The sequence below is a fragment of the Tachysurus vachellii genome, chromosome 22, assembly GCF_030014155.1.
Source record: "Tachysurus vachellii isolate PV-2020 chromosome 22, HZAU_Pvac_v1, whole genome shotgun sequence".
Lineage (NCBI taxonomy): Eukaryota > Metazoa > Chordata > Actinopteri > Siluriformes > Bagridae > Tachysurus > Tachysurus vachellii.
Genome location: NC_083481.1, coordinates 9,247,267 through 9,270,000, shown reverse-complemented (window position 1 = coordinate 9,270,000; position 22,734 = coordinate 9,247,267). Strand labels below are relative to the sequence as shown.

The window sequence follows — 22,734 nt, the reverse complement described above, 5'->3', positions numbered from 1 at the left end:
ACCACCATGCCAGGAATCTTTCCGTGGATGATCTGCTGCTTGTCGTTAAAGTAGAGCATATTAATGGGTGACATTTTGGTTGGTGTACAGCAAGGACCGGCCGAGCCTCGAGGATTAGCGTGTTGCACCAAATGGGTGTGTGGGTACTTCTGCATGAACATGTACTCACACTGGCCTGAACAGTAGTTGGCTTTGTAGCGCTTAGGAGCAATGATCCAATCCCATCCAAATGCCTCAAAGTCCACTGTGAGTGGGTAGCGGCAGCATCGAGATTCGGTCGAGTGCTCATCACAGTCCAGGCCAAGATTACGGCGTGAACGTTTTGTCGTCTCGAGAACTTTCACCTCCAGGAACGGCTGCTGGAAATCAGGGGAGGGAAAGTAAGTGGGGAAAAAAGAAGAGAGGGGTGAAACTTTGAGAGACAGAAAATTGCTAAAACCTTAGTCTTTATATTTAGATAATCTTTTTGTATTTAGAAATTTTGAGTAATTGAGTTTGCAAAGAAAGCACTTCACTGCATCAAGGAATCAAGAGACAGGTGAAAACATGGATTTCGTGGATCAAACAAGCTACAAACTGGTGGCTTGATACTTTATAAAATATAGATTCCAATCATTTAATGCAAGTGCTCCGTGGCCACGAGAACCCTCACTTTCGTTAACAGCTGCGAGATCAGATGCCAAATCTGTAATCATTTTACCAATCCAGGAAGATTGTTTATTTAAAAAAGACACATCTTAAACCCACTCTAGTTATATCCATTGCTGACTTCTTGTGGGGGTTGATTTCTGTAAATTCTGATGTGTTAGTAATTTTGAGGCATTGATAAACTAAAAACTGCAGGCTATATGTGACCTTTGGCTTCCTGTTTTTGTCCTAACCTTGACCTGTACGCACCTAGTGATTCTCAAGAGATTGTGAACCCGGTGTCTTAACAATTTCATTGTCCTCAACACTGATCTCATCTTGTGGCCAAGCAGCTGGACACACGCATGAGTTAAGCAAGAAGGGAACAAACCACAAGGCCACTGAGGTCAAATCCTGTCAGCTTGCACTCTGCTTTCTTTGTTGGATAAAGAGAAAGGAGAGGTCCAGAGGGAGTTTCATTCTCTCTCTGCTTTTTATGTTGTTTTTGTAGTCTTGCTAAAGAGTCTCTGATCTTTTTTTTCCTCGCTTTTAAAAACATCTTGCTGTCCAAAGGGTTGTGTTGTTAGTTACTTCTGGAGAAATGAACTTGCCCTTTCGAGGACCAACAATGGGCATACTTGCCAAGGTTCCTGTTTTACCCGATATTTTTCTTTTATAATTAATCTCCTGCCAAGCTCTATGACTTTCACAAATATCAAATTGAAATACCAAATTCCTGAATAACACCATCAATGATACCACTGATCAGCAGGTCTAAGGGTCCTTACCAGCCCTTCTTCTCCAGGTCTTAGTGAGGTCACAGCCAGGTCGTTGCCACTTTCATCAAAGGCATTTATGTCAATGCCCCAATTTGTGTGTGGCTGTTTAAACCAGTTCTGCAGGACATGTTTAAAGTCAATGCTCTGCCAGTAGCCTGACCGTGAGCTGAGCTCGATCTTGAGGGAACGGATGCGGATGTGGCGACTGCCCTGATCAGTTACGGGTTTCAGACGCAGGATCTGCAGATAAACAGTAGATGTTTGCTGCAATGGTCGTAGATAAACCCAGAGCTGGGCTTTCAGCACTTTAGTGAACATCAACTTGGGACTGAACTTGAAGAAACAGCAGTTTGGTTTTCCATCCACCTGGACTATTGGCTCCGCTGTGTAAAGAGAAAAACAACAGGGCATTTCAGTTTAGTGAAGAGTTCAGTTTCTTTTATCCTCATGACCAGCTTTAAACCAAACATGTAAGCAGCTTATGTCAATAATATTGTCCAATGCATTATAATACAGGCAGTTGCTTATGAATCTCAGAAGATATTGACTTACTGACTGATTCAGCACCTTGGACAGTGACATTTGAATGATGTGCTTCTTAGTTCTGGACAGGGGGTTTTAAATGAAATGCTTCTTAGTCTTGCTTCTTTGTTCTATAAATAGTATCTTGCTGTCATCACTAAAAAGTACCAGCAGTGGGTTATTTTCACTTAACAGAGGTCTTTTAACTGCAAATTACACAGACCTTTATCTGTGTCTCTTTGGGAAATTTGCAAGGGTACCTCCAGTATCTTCACATGCCAGTGTCTTGAGCAAAACTCAAAATATGGTATGTTGTGAATATTTTTAAAACTCCAAAAGACATTTTATTAGGAACACAACAGTAATACAGATTAGGAAACTCCCACTCCCTTTTCAGAAGAGCCTCAATTTATACAATAGAAAGTATTGGGAATATACCACATTTCATCAAATAAATGCAGCACATTCATGGTGCAAATGTCCCATTCTGTGTCATCCCAAAAGTGCTCTACTTTGTTCAGACTGTGGCATTTAAATAAATACTTTGGTATTGGCATTAAAGTGCCCAATATATGGCAAGAAATTATGCCCATTACATCACATACAACCTAAAAGTTGACAAAAGGCTTTATAGATTCATGGCTGATGAATAGATTTATGGCTGAACCTATCATCTTTATGTCTCATCAGAAATCAGGATTAATCACTTAATGCAACATTTTCATACTACATATTGTAGCCTAAGATTCCTGTTCTTGCCTGACTAGATGTGGTCTTCTGCTGTTGTAGCCTCTCTGTCTCTGATACCTTTCTGCTCACCACAGTTGTAATGAATGGCTATTTTAAAAAATTCAGTAGTTGTGATAGATGTCAATGTTGCCCACTGCACCACTGTGGTACACTGTAAAATTATAGGCAGAATTAAAATACTTATTCTAAGAATTTTAACAATGAGCATATTTTTTTCTAAAAGCTAAAGCGCTAAAAATGAACAGAAAACCACACAAACGCTTTTAAACATTATCAATGCAATACCAGAAGTGTATACCAGGGCCTTGAGAACAGAATATGGTTTTTCAGAACCTTTAGATATGTCATGTGAATCATAACCATATGTATTAAATATCTTTATTAATTACTAATAAAAATACATATCATACATCTCATCATATGTTATATTTACCTATTTGTAGCAAAAAAAAAAATTAAAAGACATTTTACCAATAATTAGTAAATATGCTGAGCTTTGGGTGGTGATTTCCCTATGAGAAAGACTGTGTCATTTGAGAACAATGCAGCACGAAGCAAAAGTACTAGTATAAATGGTTTTTAGAGTCAAAGCAAGCTAATCCTCCATAGCCATATGTTTTTATTTCCTGCATTGTTCACTAAAGGGAAAAATGTGCCTCCACCATTTTACAAAAACTAAGGGTATCTGTCAATCAAGCCCCAATCCGTGGTTGCTTTAGCAACCCACGAAGGTTTCCTGTGTCAGAAGATCACTCAGAGACCTTGGTCCAGTTAAGAAACAAGATTAAAGGTCAGCACTGAGAGCCTTTTACATCTCCAATGGTGCAGGGAGGGGTAGTGCATAATAGCCAAATTGAGTTTGAAGGTCAAGGTCAGCCCTATGGTAATGAATGGTAGTATCTTTCTCCATGCTTTGTTGGTTTTAAAGCAAAAAAAAGTTTCTGAATATTTTTAGTTGTTTCTCGTGAACTTGAAAGCGTTTCTTTCTCACTGAATCCACAGACAGTTGGTAGCAGGTCTGTAATTAAATTATATTGCATGTATTCGGTGACATAAATGCTACAATATCTATTATGTTTGTGAATGGAAAGTTGATGAGAAGCCAAACAAGTTTGAGCAGGAAGATCATCATGCTGAGATGAGCTGCAAGTTTGCTCATTAGTGTAAATTTTGACAATATTGCAGTGTTCCTCTCTTGAGATTTGGCACGGTTATGGCAATTAACATTGCCATTACTGTAATGTTTACCAGAAATAAAAGAACAAGTGATCCAGCACTTGACCTGGATTTATTGTTACTGTCACTGTCAAAATTTTCTTATACAGAAAAAGAAAATCAACAGTCTGAACTGGTGGTAAATTATTGTTTACACAAAATATAATTGAACAACCACAAAAAGCCATAAGATTGTTTGGTAGTTAGATTATCTTTGGTAATTCCAGACCAATAGAATATTGGTATAGAAGCAAACCTTACACCTTAAAGGTGTCTAAAAGCATTTGGAGTAAATAAAACATTATGTATTGTGTGCAATATGTATAACTCATGTTTAACACGAAAATTCCCGTAGGCAGAGAAATTTGCAAAAGGCCTAATATATAATAGTAGACAGGATGGATCAGTGCTAACATAAATTAAAAACAGCGCAAAAGATAAACAGCACATTCAGTCCTGTACTTTTACTGACCAGAGTCTACAGACCTGCCCTATTGTTTTCTATTAGGTCACAGGTTCACCTGGATAAAGTCAGTAGAAAGTCAAATGCATCTTTTACTTGCCTTTCTTCAACAATTAGCAAATTTTATTTGCATTTAGTCTGCTTCTTTATATAATAACAGTGAAAACCATAGCTGTAGAAAAAGGTAAAAAAGAGAAAACTTTAATGTTGGACCCCACCATAAATCATAACAGATACATAATCATGCCAAATGAATGTTTTGGCAGTGTAAACTAGCACATGACAAAGGGCAAAGCAGTAGTGAGGAAAAATCCAAACGAATATTTTCAATATAAACAGAGGTATGGAGAAAAGACAAACCACTGCTTAAAATGTATTTGTGGCTGTGTGTATTACCCGGCATGGCTTCTGTAAATCCTGCCCTTTAATAAAATGGTCTAATTATCTCATGGGCTAGATTTTTTTTTTTTTGACCATTTGAAATCTCTGTTTTAAAGGCCACTCTGTCAATTTGTTCCTGGTATATGGGTTTCTCCCAATTCAAGCAGATAGGAGCCTGGAACTGTATAACTGAAAATAGTAAGACCATAGTAAGACCTGGAGCATTGTCCAGGTGGCCTCTGATGGGTCTGGCCTCCATAGCAACTTTTATTGGCCAAGAACCACCTAAGAGGACATCTGAATGGCATGTAAAGCAACCAATCACAGTTAATTTTGTTCAGCATAATGTTTAGGGGAATAAAAATGTAAAGTCGATGTTCTTACAAAAACAGACAGGCATACAACTATAGATTCATTTAAGAAAGTCATGTAAATGAATGAGTCTAAACCATTAACTTCATATAATTTGGAAAATTCAGCATTTAGCTGATCCAAATAGGTGCTCGTTGCCACAGTTATAAAAATAACTTCTCTCTTTCGTGAGGGAAACAAAGCAACACTACGGCTTTGTTTCCAGGCAGGCCATTAAAACATGTTACACACGTCTCCTCGAAATCCTGTAGAATGCAACCAATCAGAGGATATCTTTGAAACTCCTGAAATGTTTCCAATTTTCTCTGCCATATGCATCAGACATTCAGCCAACCATTTGTGTGTATGGCATCTGAGGCTGACACTAATGGGCCCAGAACCTGCTCTACATATTTATATTGGTTTTGTAGAAGCCAACATTCTGTTTGCCTATTTAAGCTTAGATAAAAATTTATCAAGAGTAACTCCTCCTAGAGCTTTCGAGCCACATGCACCAAATTCGGATATGTTGTAGACACTGGTCTAAAGATTGTTGCTCTTACTTTTCTAAGCGATCCGAGTACCGGTACTTCGGGTACTGGGTCACAAAATGGCCTTTTTTCCCATAGACTCCCATGATAAACTTTGGAGGTTTAAAACTCGGCAAGCTTTCGAACTATCTACACCAAACTCGGCCAGCTCCTTGAAGGTGATACTCTGAACAAACTTTTAAATTGGTGTACTGACTGGCCTTCCGGTTGTGCCGCAGCCCCGCCCCCAAAATATGCAAAATCAAAAAACTTTTTACAACATGGACATGTGACATATCAAAACACTCAGAACAATGAGGGGAACTTCCTCACGGGTATTCTCGTGAAGTCACGTGACGTCACATGATGTCACGTGAAAATAAAAAATGTGCACAACATGGGCATGTGATATATCAAAACACTCAGCCAAATCCAAACATCAAAGCCAAAGCCACCATCAAAGTTTGTTGCGATGAACTTTACAAATCTAGTTATATTATAGTTTCTTTTGTACATTTTTGCACACCTCCTCTTTAATAGTAATTTGTTTGTTACCTAAAAGAGTTGACCAGTTTTGACATTTGACCTTATAATAACATAATATTATTATATTATAATATCCAAATAATAAAATAATACGGTTTCTTAACTTAAATGAACTATGTTAACATATTTGTACGGTTGGCTAAATTTATTAAAATTCATTGGTTAAGGAATCTGAAAATACAGTAACTACTGATTGTGCAGTTTTCCATAACACACAAACTCCATATATTGTCCATTGTATTGTTTGTAACTTTAAGTTAAAGTTCATTCATATCCACCAATAATAAATTACATGACCAAAAAAAAATTTCCTTAGACATTTTCTTTGACTCTTAATTCAAACATTTATTTCAATTATACAAAACAAAAACCTACACTAAACTGCACTAAGCAGCCAAGCATTCTATTCAACATCAACAGCAGATATTGACTCAAATGATAAGGCTTGCATGACTGATCTCACACACACATTGCTGCCAGTCGTTTTAGATACTTTACACACATTTATCCTAGTTAGTCTCAGAAAGACTAAGAATCACTGAACTTGAAATTTTATTGTGAATCAGGTCGGTAGCTGATGCTAATGGTGAGCATAGCAAAGAGAGGTTACTTGGAATAATTAAATTCAGTTCTCAGGGGAAAAATATTGAACGGACTTTGTGGGAAACGGATTACAGAGATGGGGGTGGGGATTAAAAGAAAATCTGTGCTATTCTGTTTTTTATTTGTTTTTTGCTTTTCTTTAGACGCCTAAAATCCTATTAATCTGTCACAATCTTTACACATCAGTTGCTCCAACTGAAACTTGTTACAGATGTGCTAATTGTAAAATATTTAGTAAACCCAATGTCATGTTGCAGGTGTGATTGTAGAGCCAGCTGGCGTTCACTCAACAGATCTCAGTATAGAGTCTAGGGATCGAATCGATATTGGGTGTTAGATCAGTGATGGAAAGAACTTGATACATTTTCTGATATCCTTTGTTTTGTTATATGTGCTGTGCATGTAGTGTGACAGTGATATAGTGAATCACACTATATGCACACCACATATAAAAATACTGAGAGTATCAGAACATGTATCAAATATTTTCCATCACTGACTTCATCATATAACTTATCAGTGCAATTGTTTTAAGTTTTGCAAATCATGGCTCCAGATCTATGATGACTATGAAAGTATTTTGATTTAATGATTTGACTTTTAATACCACCAAAACAAAAAAATCTTTATACATTTCACAAATAATTAATTTGAATTAATTAATACCTTAATTTTATCGATATTTTGTTGCAGAGAGTCTATATTCAGAGGCATTTAAATAAAATTTTTAACACGTTACCTAATTTTTTGCCAAGAAGACAGATTGGTATTTCTAATTTGCATTTTGATCTGTGAGGATAATTAGCTCAATATAATAAAATAAACACACCTGTTTAGCCTCTTACACCACTGATGGTCATGTCACATACCGCATGCACATGTTTGGGTTAAGGTGAAGTTTTGTATCTGACTGGATGGCAAAAAAATTCCCAGAAGGATTTTCCTCCCCACAAAAAAGCTGTAGAAAAGAAAACGGTCATCTGTTGGGAGAAAAAAGACAGAAGCCAATAATGCTTTCGCTTGCCCCCACCCCAGAAAAAAGGGGGCGGGATTCTATTTGCATATATATCTATATTTTCTTAATGGGAAATGCAAATGTGGTATTTGGAGGGAAGTGTGTGTTAAAAAGAATGAATGTGACTCTAGGGGATCCCTATGCACCTCTGGAAATTAATCATTCTGACACGTTAACGACTCCTCTAATAAGACAGGGGCCCAGCAGCACTCACACAGGCCCTGCACACTCTTTGTTCGGCCCTCGGGTCCCAGGAGGACTTGACGAGGGGAGTGGGGGAGGAGTTCAGGAGAGAAGGACGTTGGGGGATTCTCCATCCCTAACATGAGGGACCTCTCATTTTCTGGAGGGGGAGATGGACACAAACATTGCATCCACATGTGTCAAGATTTAGGAGGCTTTGGCTACAGTTGCAGCTGGAGTGACACAATGAATCCATGGTTTGATGATGATACAAGAGTATTAGAGATTCCTAGCAAATTGCTAGTCATGCTACAATGTCCAATCAATGGTTGGTATTGAAAATGTGTGCTCAATAGTATATGAACAGCAAACTACTCTCAATACCATGAAATTATACCACAGGGTGACAACAGTATTATTGTACGATGCATTGTAACAATGCAGGAATGCAAAGAAATTTGTTTGTTACTTCGAGTTTCATTTCAATTCATGCCGAGACTGCTACCTTATCATTGCGTTTATCAGAACAATGTAACAAAAGCTTGTGCTTATGTATTAGGACACTTCATAATTCCACATTTACATCATTACGCCATTACACAGACCATTACATAGACCATTACATAGACCATTACATAGACCATTACATTAATAGTGTAACAATTTATTATCACACTCATTTGCAGTATGAACTCATTGATTATGAATTCATAAATTGTTTACAGGAGCATATACACCAGAATTGTGATGTTCATGAAGAGTGAGTTAGTTGGAAAAATGTTTATATCCTACAAGAGCTCATTAGGAAAAATACAATCTTTCACCATTTAATCATCATCTCTGTGAGCTTTCTGCCTTTTATCTTAGCATTTTTATCATTCAACAACATACATACATACATGAGTGTAAAGTTAATCAGCAAAACGTTTGTAAATCGGAAGGAAATGTTTAGTTCAGTTTAGCCTACAAAAACCTTACCTACAACTCTTCTAAATTAAATGAAGAATGTAGCCCACTGTGAAGATTTCGAATGCAGTACATGCATAAGAAGGACCGAGTTTTAATTAAAAGGATGCAGATGTTACGAGCTTGCATGTGTTCAGTGCTTTTTTCAGCTCCTTATTTTTATAAAATAATGCATAAAATAAGAGTTTATGATTAATTACATTAATTAATTTCTGACACGGTCATCGCACTGTCAGTGATGTGATGCGATATATCAGGACAATACGGCATAGTCATAACATGATACTGCCAATTTTCGTTACAATTTCATGAATGTATTTTTATTCCTTAGCTAACTGAAGAAATCCATTTAATCTATGCATCATGAAAACACTTGCTGGACCTTTAACATTATTTTAGGACGAATTTCCAGTTGAATTTTGATCAATAAATAAGAACTTTGAATAATCTTTTCAGGTTTAGTGTCACACATGTAAAGAGTTCAAATCTACTTTAATAGGTGTCCTAACTTCTGCAGTGCCTGACCTGTATAGTTACATAGCTAGATAAAAAAGAAGATAAGTTTTTGGTGAAGTTGTGAAGTGCAAGGTTCACTATGGTTCTCTATCCCAAGGGCATTTGTAACTCATGGTAACCAAAACTCCATGTAACATGTTTCTGATTAAATCCTTTCAGGGGAATTCATTTGAGTGTGCAGGCTGGTCAAAGTGTAAATGTAGTTACTGCAGTGTTTTTGTGTTATTTTAGAAAACATTTTACTGAAAAGGTTAGTAAAGAACATGTGACAGGTGAGTGTTATATGAATAACTGAGCATATCATGTTCCAATATGTAAACATATTCTGTTATTATAAAGGGAAGGGGTGATTTATTTGTAAGGTTGAATTGTAAGGCTGGGTTTCTTCATAAGTAGAAAAGTGTCAAAACTTCTGTAACTAAATAAATTAATGACTTTTTTGGGGGAAAATTCAGGTTAAGTAATGTATTATTAAGCATAAGCCTATAAAAGCTAATGAATTTACAAAAACGTAAAAGTATCAGTTACCATCAAACAGTGTTGTTACCAATGCATGCTAATAATATTTAATGGACTAAATCTGTAAAAAAAAGAATTTATATATGTATAAATGTATGTATACTGTATATCCTGTACAATTTCAAAAAATATGAGTGACATTTAAGAATCTATGAGGATTTGTGTCTTTTTGTCACCATTCAGTTTTCTGATCTGTTGCCAGTTACGTGCTTGCACTGTCCTGTAAATAATGAATTCCTTAAATTCATCTTAGTGTTTGTGTGTGTTTGTGTGTGTGTGTGTGTTGCCCAGTGATAAATTGTATGTATTTCTGCCTGGCAGTGTTCCTAAGACCAAGATAAGGCAGTTACTGAAGATAAATGAATGAATAATTCATTCTTTTTTTTTTTTCATTGAAAAAAAAAATGAAATGCCTAACACAGCATGGAGTGAAGCATGCTGACCTGACCTTTCTGCTCTCTCTCATCTTCCTTTACATACATTTTAAAAGACATCCTAATACATTTATTCATTTTTTCCTGAACGGCTTCTCTGAGGTAGCTTCACACAGCCAGATATGTCTGTTTTATTTCTTCTGTTTGTTCATTCTTTCCATTTTAATTTCAGTTTGTAATGTATATTAATATGCTTTCTTTCTGTAAATAAATATGTTGAAATAATGCGTTTAAGAATGAGTAGTTGAAGGTTAAAAGCCCTTGCTTTAGGGCCCAATACTAGCTCTCTTGCAGTCCTCAGGTCTGAACTCCCAACCTTCATCTCAATAGCAGCGAAGCTGAGCGCTGAGATTCCATTGCCCCTAATAACTACTAAAGCTTTCGAAGCAGCACACTCTTTTCTCCATATATTCTCAAGCTGTTCAGTTGTTCTTAACAGCAGTGGCCTTGGACTTCATCCAAATGTGCTTTTGGCAACGGACAACTCGGCATTGCTAATGAACGCCATGGCCAACATTAAATGGAAAAGGAAGTGTGTGTTAGCTGCTCATCCTCTTTGTGAGAAGCCACTCTGTGAACACATAAGATCCTTATTAATTTTTCATGCATATGAAGTCTTTTCCGGCTTATCAATGCCCTTAATGGCCAGAATGATTCAGCTGTTCTTCTCGTGACCATCGGTTTTTAAGAATGCATGAATGGCAGCAACAAGCTTGTGGATTATTATTGGTTTCCTCCCTCCATCCCACCCTCATTTCAACAAAGTGCTTAATTAGTGGAGAGCGCTGAGTAATTATTTCCTTTATTAGTGAGTACAGACATCTGTTTTGGCTCTTTAACTCAACCCTATAAAAGCAGCCCCCGATAAAAACGTCCAGGTTCTCAGTCCCTTTAGGACAGAACGCTTGTTGCTCCACGTGGCATTACAGAGCTGAGCTGCTGCTTTCATACATTCCAATAGCTGTAACAAATCGTCCCTTTCTACACCAATCACACCGGAGTGTCCTAACTGATATTTGTAAAGATTTTATCTTAAGCACAAACCTCAGAATATACTACATTTAAACTGACACATTTTGTTAATATTCTGAAGTTATAACCTCACTACCTGAGTATTTAATTATTTGAGGAATTTCACAATTGTTTCCCGCCTTGCAAAAAAACTGTGAAAAAACTCAGGTTAAATAGTTCCTAGGAAAACATTGTATATCCAAGCAACATTAGCTTGACTGCAAAATCCATCTCTCCTGCTTTAATTGAGTAAGTCTACAGCTCACAGGGACACAACAGGTAAACAGTCTTGTCATCCACATACATACATTAATAAAATGGAGCTACGCTCTGCTATACTGTTACCAATGATCTGTTCACTAGGACAAAAGGACAGAAAGTGTAGATTTTAACCAAATATATTCAACCAAATCAAGCAAAACACTATATTAAAAAAAGAAACTACACACAAATTCAGTGTGAGATCCGCAACAAAGAGGCCAATTTTAAAGCGTCACTATCACACAATATAAATTAGTACAAATCAAGAACATGAATTTACACAGAAAGAAATTATCTATGAGCTACAGAACATGGTAGTGGTTTCATTCAAAGCGACAAAAGAGTGAGATAATGCTCTGTAAGGTGTAACCATAGCAACTACTGTATAATGATAGCATATTGGTATGTGGGCAGTAAGTTTGTTATTTGCATATCATTCAGTAATGAGGAATTAAACACTGAACACTCATTGAAACCTTGCACTATAAAAAAATTTAAATAAATATCTCGGCTTAACTTCATGGTGTTCTTTGCCGCCATGTCTGTCATACTTTACATATTATATATTGTCATATATTATGTTAGTATTATGAGCATTGTATATTATATTTAATGTTCGATATGTAATGCATATCTTCAAAACACAAAACACAGGCAAAGAATAACCTAATACAGTCAAAATAACTTACACCAACTCATAATCAATCATACAAAAACTATTTTTCTACAAAATATTTTTCTACATACAGTTTATCAAACAGCTGTCAGGATACGGTCTATGTTCATGTTCATCTATACAGCTTCAATACAGTCTCTAAACTCCCCTGCAAAAAAGGGGCCAAATCCAAAATCCAATTTCCACACTCATTTAGAATGCCTAGCTGTCAGTGTGTACAAGGTGTTAGTGTTTATGAGTTATGTTTAATTATACATGTGCTTGATGCATCTCGAGTGATGCCGGTTAGGGGTTAAAAATGGCCCGGCGTGGGAAGAAGAGCAAGAAGGAGGAGAGAGCGAGATTCCTGAGAGGCCTGGTGAAATTTTGCCTCTGGTATTAATGGACTTTGGGCTCTTTGAAAGTTTATTAGCCATAAAATTGACAGCGTGTTGTGCTAGCTCAACAGCCCCACTGTCCTCACTCTTTATTCCTGCTCAAACAAAACAGGCAGATAACACAAAAGGCTCCGCACACGTTTGCTCGAACAACCCCCCCACTTCTCTCCCCTTTCCTATGGACGGGAATCGTTGAAGACGATCTCAGATGCAGGTGTTACCATCCGGCGTGTATGTAGGTTTAGTCACTAACTCCTCACACACTCTGCCCACTTACTGAAAGGACAGTCGGACGGCCGGTTTGTCTTTTCTGCTTTCGACCTCTTAACGTTTATGGTTCCTGCACCTTCAGGAAATGACCCTTTTATAGGGTCAACACTATAAAAGACTTGTGGCTCTTGTTTTTTAAAGTGGGAGTGGTTGGTGGGTGGATGTTGAAGAGAGTTGGTGTGTGTGTGTATCTGTGTGTGTGTGTGTGTGTGTGTGTGTGTGTTTGACGTCTTAAGTGTTCGTTCTTTCGTGGAGGGGGGTTGTCGTGTTGTTTAATCTACTACCAGCTCTCTTTTCGTGGCCAAAGAAAAAGACCTGAAGAGGTTAATTGGCTCCTCGTCCGATATATCACATTGCTGTGAACTCTGTGACCCCTCTTGTCAATAGGGGGCTTTTTCTCCACTAACTCAGTGAATGTATTAATTCTTCTTTCTGCATGTGTGTGTGTGTATGTTTGCCCCAATTAGACCATTTGGACAATGGAAGCTGAATATTCTGAGCTAAAAAAATGTGTTCTGATATGCATTTGATTTCATCACTGTTTTTTGTACGTATAACTGAGCAGAAAGGTTGAAGTCTACTTTTTGAAGATTTTCACAAAGATGTGTGATAAATATAGATCTTCAAATCAAATCTAACATTTTGTGTGGTATGAATGTTTTTTTTCCATACCTTTTAAACCTCCAAAACTAGATAACCCAATTCTTGTGTGCATTATGCAAATACCTTTAAGTGTCATATGATTTTTAACATTCATTTATCACCAGCTACTTCATTTTAAATACATATAATACCTTGCACAGCAAAAAACTGTAATTCATGCATCTAAGTTGCACCAAGATGAACTAATCTTTAAAACAAATGAGAGCAGTCCACGCAGGAGAAGGAGGGGCAACAAATTACCAACAAACGCTCTGGTGGTTGTTAGAGAGGGACACTGATGAGGGAGGAAGGCCTGGTTTAAATATCTAGACAGGTGACAAATGAGGGCTCCAAGGGGTCAGCAACCCTGCTCTGGCCTCACACATGCACCGAGCCACATGCACACAGCATTAAACTCTCTCTCATACAAACAAGTACTGAATTGACATGCGGTGATGGGCCTGAGATCTACACACAAGTGGCTAAAAGCAGGTGCACCCTGCACTCTTTTGTCATAAAGCTTTACGTAGTATTAGTTGTACTTAATATACTCAGGCACTCCACAGCCCTAATCAATCAGAATCAAGGGCTGTGAGCATCTCAGGTCAACTTGATTTTGACACCCATGACCTGTTTTGTGTTACTGAAAACAGCAGGGTCTTTAAAAAACAAAAACAGGATTGCGCCTTACTTAAAACTGTAGGGAGAAGCACACGAAACGATGCTACAATAATGTTACTGCAGGATTCTAGGAATCATCAGTACAACATTCCTACTGGTACTTGTAGTAGCAAGGAACTGACTGAATGTTAGAATGTGTTTATTCACAAATTTATATATTTGTGAATTAACTTTATTTATTAATTTAAATCATTTTAATCTTTTTTTTTTTTATATTTTAAATAATCTGTAATTTTCACAGAAAAATTCTTTCCTTTTACTAAGGTACCAGGTGGTTACAACAGTATAAGAGACGGAAACCTACAAACTATGGAGACTGTACACATTGCTATTATTTATTTATTTATATAAAGAGTCAGACACTAAAGAGCTGGCTCCGCTTATTCCATATCCGTATCTTCTCAGAACAATGATGGTTCATTGTAGTAACATTATGTTAAAATGTCCACATTGCTGGCAGAGAATGGCCACGCTAAATTTTGTTGGATTGTACTCAGTGACAATAAAGTATCTACCCTTACTTTACCTTTTTGGGACAAGTATTAAGTATGTGGCTAAAAATGTGGGATCATGCAACAACACTGATGAATCTTGGCAAAATATATGGTGAATCTTTGAAATAAAAAAATACACAAACGCATTCACAAAATTGATTTTATCAAGATTAAGTCCTCACACTTTGATTATGTGAGTGCTTAAGCTGTTGAAATAACACTTTTTGGCACTTTGTTGACAAAACTAACTAAATCATGTGAATTGTGTATTGTGCATTTAAAAATCTATGTCTATATCGAGTCCTCTAAATAATGATCTCTTGTAATAAATGTCCACAGGAAACCTCGTGACAGTATGCAAATGTATCCATGCAATCAGGAAGCACCTAATCTGTGTACATGTGCATGTCTATGTGTTATATGACTAAGGAACATAAACCAGATGAACCCCTATTAATAACTCCATCCGTTTTTTGAGTGCTAATGCCTCCGAGAAGAAAATCTCTTGCGAGGACGGATCAGCGTTTGAAGTTCTTGTGCTTTATCTGCAAAACAGAGAGGCGTTTCGGTCCTCCTGTGGGATGCGCTCATGACGCCACAGGCGAGAGCGTTGCGCTCCTTTGTGCAGCACGTGGAAATAAAGGGGGAATGACAGAGTGAGCGGAGAGGTGGGAGAGGAGAAGAGATGAAGAAACGGAAAGGAGATAAAAGAATGAAAGAGCAAGGCAGAGAGAACGGAACACGTTGAATGATGATATAAAAGAGAAGGCAGGTGGCAGGAACGATAGAGAATGGAAAAAGTGGTGCCAACAGATGGAACAAGTAGATAGATATGTTTAAAATGATAGAAAAGAGATGAATTACATAATCATATGAGTATATGTCAGCATCTAGCAAAAAACACAAATGGGCAAACTATCATTATCATCAACTGTTGAAGTTGCAAAGCTAAAACTTTAAACACTACTCTGTTCAGTCTGTGCAGATTTCCTTCTCATGGTCATGATGGGTTTATTTAGAGATTTCAGGGTTTATGTATAACAAGAGACTAACATATTGATTATTACATGGTTAATTGAACAGTTCACACCGGGGAACTATGTATATATTACAATTATAACAAATAGTAATTGTGTCATTTTTTTTGGCTCCTGGAGTAGGCTTGCTATTTCATTGTCTGTGTGTTCTGCTTTCTATTTAACTAGGTTGAATTTCCCCCATTTTCTCTCCAATTTGACAACCTGCCAATTTCCAACCACTAGCTAACTCTCCCATATTATATTATAGTTACCAGCTGGGGAAATCAAGGCTAATACATGCTTCATCTTTGACACATTAATTTAGCCAACTGAATCTTTTGAACTGCTGCTAATGCTGTTTCACATCACACTTAGAGGAAAGCGCCCTTATCTGCATACAGGAGCACACAGATGGTTGACTAGAATCTCTGTGATTGACAGGTGAGAGAGAGTAATGCTATCCCTCCCATGCAGAGAGCACGGGCAGTTTTGCGCCCTTGGTTCCCAAAGATCGGGTAAATGACACAAGGCGTGGATTAATTTTCTATTACAGCAGATATAAACATACACACACATATATATATATATATATATATATATATATATATATATATATATATATATATATATTTTTTTTTTTTTTTCCATGTGAAAACCTTTAGCACAATTATCTTTGAATTTTTCAGTCTTATCCAAGGAAGAATTTTCACTAGTTTTGGCTTTATGAATAAGCGATGCTAATACTTTATAGCTGCTTCTAACATTCCACAACCTTAAACGTGACCAAAATAATCTTTTTCAGTGTCTTTACTCCCCTCTTTACTCTTATTCTTATTAAGTCATTGCATGTTTTCTGCTTGAGACGAATGCAATTTAGTGGATTAAAGATTATTTGAATTTGTATCGCAAATACATGTACCCTATTACTAAGTTCTTCAGAAAAAAACACTCCTGATAAAAACTGGGGATCATTTTAGGTGTTGCGTAAAAATGCTTTGTACTACTACATCCTTGTATGCACATAAACATCCTAGCTAATCTTGTAATCAAATATATATATATATATATATATATATATATATATATATATATATATATATATATATGTATATATATATTACTTGAGATGTAAAATTTCACCGTATAGACATTATTTTTGGAGCCCTGAGTATCACACACATATGTGGCACTTCCCCAGACTGTTACCACAAGGCTTGAAACACACAATTTGGGTGTCTTTAAATGCTGTAGCATTCAGTGGAACTAACAGGCCTGTTCTAGCATGACAATACCCCCATGCACAAAGAAAGGTCCAAAAAGACATGATTTACTAAGGATATAGTGCCTATCCTACTCGAGTGTCCTGCACACAGAACTGACCTCAACCCCACTGAACACCTTTGGCATGAAGTGGAACTGACTGCACAACAGACCCTACAACAGACCCTACATCATTGCCTGACCTCAGTAATGCTCTTGTGGCTGAATAAGCTCAAACCCCCACAGCCATCCTCCAAAATCTAGTGGGAAGACTTCACTAGAAGAGTGGATTTTATTCTAATAGCAACTTAGAATACTATCTAATATTAAATCACATATGATGTTCAGGTGTCTACAAGAATCTAGTGTTTCAACCAGAACATGTCTATGTTTATTGCATTTACACGTTCCCCGGCATCAGAGTCAGATTGACGGAGGCCAAAAGTTTTGAAGGTGGAATAAATAATTAAATAATATATGATATTTTACTGTATGCTAATGTTTATGAACTTCTGAGATATTTTTAGTTTCAGAAGAATATCCTTAAGAATTGCTACAGAATGATGTATGAAGTCATGACAACACCAGGTTTCTAGGCACCTGCGAAAAATGTAGAGTATACGCCAGATAATGACTAGGGCTAAATAGATAGCTAGCTACCATGTTAGGCTTTTATACAGATAATATAAAAGCAAAAACCTCATCAATTCCTTTAGGATTTGTTGTAAAAATGACATACATCAACAGTGAGCCCCAACTCCTGAACATTGGTTCTTGCTTCTCAGTGTGAATTTAACACATCTTCATTAAAGTTAACTTATGATAGCCACAATACATTTTAAACTGACATAGCTGTTTTTTATTTTTTTAATTTCAATTTTTTTTTACAAAATAATAAACCATATCCTACATCAACCATTGACTTAAAGCTCTGTTTGTTTTAGTCAACTAAATGATATGGTGGAGTGTTTAGAACTTTCTGAAGTAAAATGTTTTGATAGTTTAGAGTTGTGTGGCAACGTTGATGTTTCTCATTTATACTTTTCACAATGTCTGTATAAAAACATTAATAACAACATGCTAGTAAACTAAAACATCAGCCAATTTCATATATAATTTGATCATATTTCCCTGTTGCCTAGCAACAGTGTTCTTTTTTTCTTTCTTGCTTATTTCTTTTGTTGTACCTCTTTAGGTTTCTTTTCAAAATTTTTCTAATAGCTTTTTTTTAAAATATCTCTGTTTTTTTATTGTGTTATTTCTGTCATCCTTCCTCAATCAATTTTAGCTCCTTGCGAGTACCATATATTCTCTATATTGTCAATGTACGCATTCTGTGCATGCCATATATTTCAGCTCATACTAAGGGCATTATATATAGCTTTATATGCATTACATGATCTTTCTGGCATGTGCACTACTTTGCATGCCAGAAAGAACGTGAAACATGAAGTTTACAAGGTGGTAAAGCATTACTGATACCATATGTGCTTGGTTTTTTCTTTAACATGTGCATCATTAGTAGGCGCACAGCAAAATTCCCCAGTGTTGAATTAACACCTACAGGGATTATATAAGTCCAGCTGGACACAAACGAACACTGTGAAAGTGACTCTATGGAAATAATGGAACTTTAAAACCCAGGAAAGTCTATTTGAAAAATTTAAGACTCTACTTTGCAGCTGTTAAAAAAATTATTGTTTATGTGAAATCACAAGCTGCGTTTAAACTGCGGTTCATTATTCTGATACGTGAACTGAGTGACAATTGAGCGAGAGTTTAGTGAGGGGGGACACACAAACCCCAGCTTTGTTCACATCTCGTTCTCCCAAAAAAAAAAAGAAAGAAAGAAAGAAAAAAAACGGGATTATTTGCTCGGCTTTTCGTCCGCCTTGTGCAGAATACATTACGTGTGTAAATGTTGTTGAACCCCCGGCATTTCTTGGCGGAAAGGTCACACACTCCCCCTCGACCCTGATTCTGTTCCCTCAGGGCTTTGTGTGTGTGTGTGTGTGTGTGTGTGTGTGTGTGTGTGTGTGTGTGTGTGTTTTTGTGTGTGTGTATCCACACCCCCTTCTCCCCAAGCTGCGCCTATAAAGTTCGCATTTAAAAGGCGAGTGCGCTGCTGAGGGCCGAACAATAGCATCTTTCTGGACACACTTTTTCTCACTGCCCGGGTTGCCAGATTGCCACTCAGTTGAAACACATTTTAACAAAATAGTTGGGAAAGTATATACTTGAACTAGAAGATATGATGTTTAGTTAGTGTTTGGTGTGGTTTATAATAAGTTAGGTTGCAGCTGATCAGTATGTTTCTGCTCTAGGGATTGTGAGATGGAAAGTTTGGTCCCTTAGGGTTAACACTTTTAGTCTGAAATGGACAGTGGCATGGTTAGAAATCTACAATTAAGATTTTGCCAAACAGATAAATAAAAATCAAGAACAGTCTCAAACCATAATAGAAATTTCCAGAACTATAGGGTTGGTTTTGAGGTTCACTTAGAAAACCAGCATTTTAGGCTCTATGATTTCAGTGTTCTGGCATCAATTAAGCTATCTGTTGAAACATCTAATATTTGAATTCCTATACAAACAAAAAATGCCCAAGAGAATATTTTAAAATAGAACATACTTTTAATATCACATGTGAACTGTGGCCAAGGCTGTAGGCAGACTATGTTTACTTTATGTGCATCTGCTTGTCAGGTTTTAAATTACATTATCATTATTGATTTATCACACACCCCCACCAAAAAAACATGCACAAGCTGTGACTGCAAACATAAAGTTTAAGGGATGCGGCAACCGAGTATGTTACTGCGGTTTGTAGTGAATTCTTGAAAACCACCAATATGGCAAACCTAAAGGACATCAAGCAGAGCCCTTAGGCCTACCATATGTTCGCTTATAAGTATGCGATTAAAAAAACAGCTGAGAGAGTTCAGTAGTAAACTGACCTCTCTGTAAGCAATGGATGAGAGTGAAAAATCAGTGTGCATGTAGACATATTTCCTCATCTCTTGAAGGAGGAAAGTGCAATTCTTGCCTATAGGGAACATTAAAAAAGATGAAGTGCTCTTAAGGCATGAGTACTTTCCTATACATTTTCAACACTCATAGATCCTGTCACAATAAATAATTATAAAGTCCCAGTTGGCTAATGGATTTTAACTGTTCGCAGTATGATCCCTAAGAATGACCCCTTTAAATTCTTCGATATTTGTAACCTTTCCTAGAACACATAATTGTTGGGTATAATTTAGCGTATTGACCTGATTAAATCCATGTGCATAGTGTGCCAAACATTTTTAAAACTGTGTTAATCTATGAAATGTTATCATCAACAAAATGTAATGACCAACAAATAAAATGTTGTATTATGTGATACGACGTACTCTTTAAGCATTGTATCATATCGTATTGAATCGTTCAGTGCTTCCTGTGTTTCAGCATCAAGGATGGAATGAGGGATTGTTCAATGAGGGATTGTACCTTATACTGAGCAACGTCAAAGAAAGCGTCTGACTAGCAAAGACTGGGATCAAGGCTGTGTCTCTTTGGTCATATATGGCAACGTGTTTACCCTTTATTTATGTTAAGTCTATTCGCCTGATTAAAGGCCTATTAAGGTTTGTAAAAAAAAAAAGGGATACTTTGGGATTAAAATATATACGAGATTTGACTGTGAAAAAACTAACAAGAAATGCTGGGTTAGATGATACGGCAAAAGTATGTATCTTGAGCAAAATCTGTACAAATTCAAAGTGAGTGCACTGAAGTAATAAAAGAGTGCTAACCCTGTCCCTGACCGCACACTTAACTCATAACTACATATGAGCTGTGGGAATTCTTATATCTCTTCACAAGTCGTGTCCAACATTAGCTTTGCTGAGGTCTGCAACTGTTTACAAACACTGTTGTAATAAACTGGATATATCACATATGGTATATAATATGAGTGAAAATGGGGATGCTGGACCCAAACACTTAATAAATAAAAGAAGATGTGGCTTGATTTTGTTTTGGATTGTGTTTGAAACTCTTAATAGCACTTGTTAATGTTAACTCTGCTCTTACTCTAATATCTGGAACTTTCTATACAAACACCATCCTGAGTGTTGCAGAAACGAGTTGTGACGTAAATTAAGCACAACATCGATATGGTCTGTCCATCCTTTACCACTGAGTTGAATCACCCCATGTAATGTTAACTTGACACCTACTTTTATACTGATTCATTAACATTTACACCTCTCATTTATTACTGAACGAGTTAAATGCACAAGGTGTTAAATCAACACTGGAAGTGCTGTGTGTGCCTTAAAACTTTCTGAACACATTTTCACATTTGAAAGTTGGACACTTTGAGGCACTCACGCTCTGAGGCCATGGCGATCACCGACTCAGTGGTGGCGTGATACTCATCCGCCTCAGTGAACTCGTCCAGCTCTCGCGCTGCTCCTATTCCTGCCGCGTCTCCCTGGAAGTCGTGCTGGTCGAGGAGGCGCTGCAGCGGCGGCGCGCGAGGAAGCAGTTGCTCAGCCACGGCGCGGCTGATGTTAGGCGCATGTTTGAGCCGCAGCTTGCTCAGGATCTGTGATTTGATGGTCTCGAGGCGCAGCGCGCGGCTCTGCTCCCGCCACGCGCACGCCGAGCACTGGCGCGCGCCGGCTGCCTCCTCCTCCTCCTCAGCCTCCTCCTCCTCCTCCACCGGCACTTCCTCCTCGTGCATCACCTCGAGCAGGGAAAGAGCCGAGGGCATCACGGCCATCACGGGCACTTCAGAGGGCGCCGCTGCGCGCGATAACAATTCGGGCTCGTCGCTGCCGCACAGCTCGAGAGCCACGAGCACCGTCAAACACAGCCAAAAGTTAGCGCGCGCCATCCTGAGCGTGCTTTATCCTTCTTTCTCTCTTTCCGACGTGATGCAAAGTTTGTCAACCGCAAAGTGCAAAATCCTACAACTGGCTTAAATGAAATGTCCCTTTGCGTGAGTTAGATTTCCATAACAAAAAAAAAAAATACAAAAAGAGCATCAATGCAACCCAAGAAAAGACAGATCTGATTTGGTCTTCGTTCACTTGTACAATGATAGTGGGATGGATGTTTCCCGCTCCGGTATATTGCAGGTTTAAACTGCTGCCTTGTTGGAGGATGTTGCTGAGCGTGGAGGCGCCTTTATAGAACCTCAGCTGGTGTCGTAATTCGCCTCGATTGGCTAAGAGGGCAAACAAAGGGCTTTTAGGATGGACACTAAGTGAGTGAGTGAGAGAGAGAGCGAGAGAGAGTGAGAGAGAGAGAGCACTTCTTATTGCTCTCCGTTTAGAGATCAGTAATATTAATATCAAACCCTGCATCTTAAAGGTTAATAGAATCTATATGTTTTTAATTTTGATTACTTGTAGTTATACTGAATCAGTTGTATTACACCAGCAATATTAATATTAACTTAATATCAATTAAGTAGACTAATATATACATCAATGAAAAATATATCAACTAAATAGGCTAATATATATATATATATATATATATATATATATATATATATATATATATATAAATTCTATATATATATTAGAGTATTTAGTTGATATATTTTTCATTATTTCTATTATATCTATTATATACAGTATATATTAT

The 22,734-nt window shown here is 37.2% G+C and overlaps 1 protein-coding gene across 2 annotated transcripts in view; it reads right to left on the bottom strand.

The window, feature by feature from the left end:
- Positions 1-22,222, bottom strand: part of gdf11 (growth differentiation factor 11) — a 23,234-nt gene extending 1,012 nt beyond the window's left edge. Inside the window, exons 1-3 of one of the 2 annotated variants that reach the window (XM_060858532.1) lie at positions 21,469-22,222; positions 1,416-1,789; positions 1-359 (exon numbers count right to left, since the gene is read on the bottom strand). The exon at positions 1-359 is cut by the window's left edge and continues 1,012 nt beyond it. In XM_060858532.1, coding sequence (XP_060714515.1) covers positions 1-359; positions 1,416-1,789; positions 21,469-21,976 — 1,241 coding nt within the window. In that variant the 5' untranslated portion in view covers positions 21,977-22,222. The remainder of the gene's footprint in view (positions 360-1,415; positions 1,790-21,468) is intronic. The other variant, XM_060858533.1, reaches the window with a different exon arrangement.
- Between the last annotated feature and the right edge of the window lie 512 nt (positions 22,223-22,734).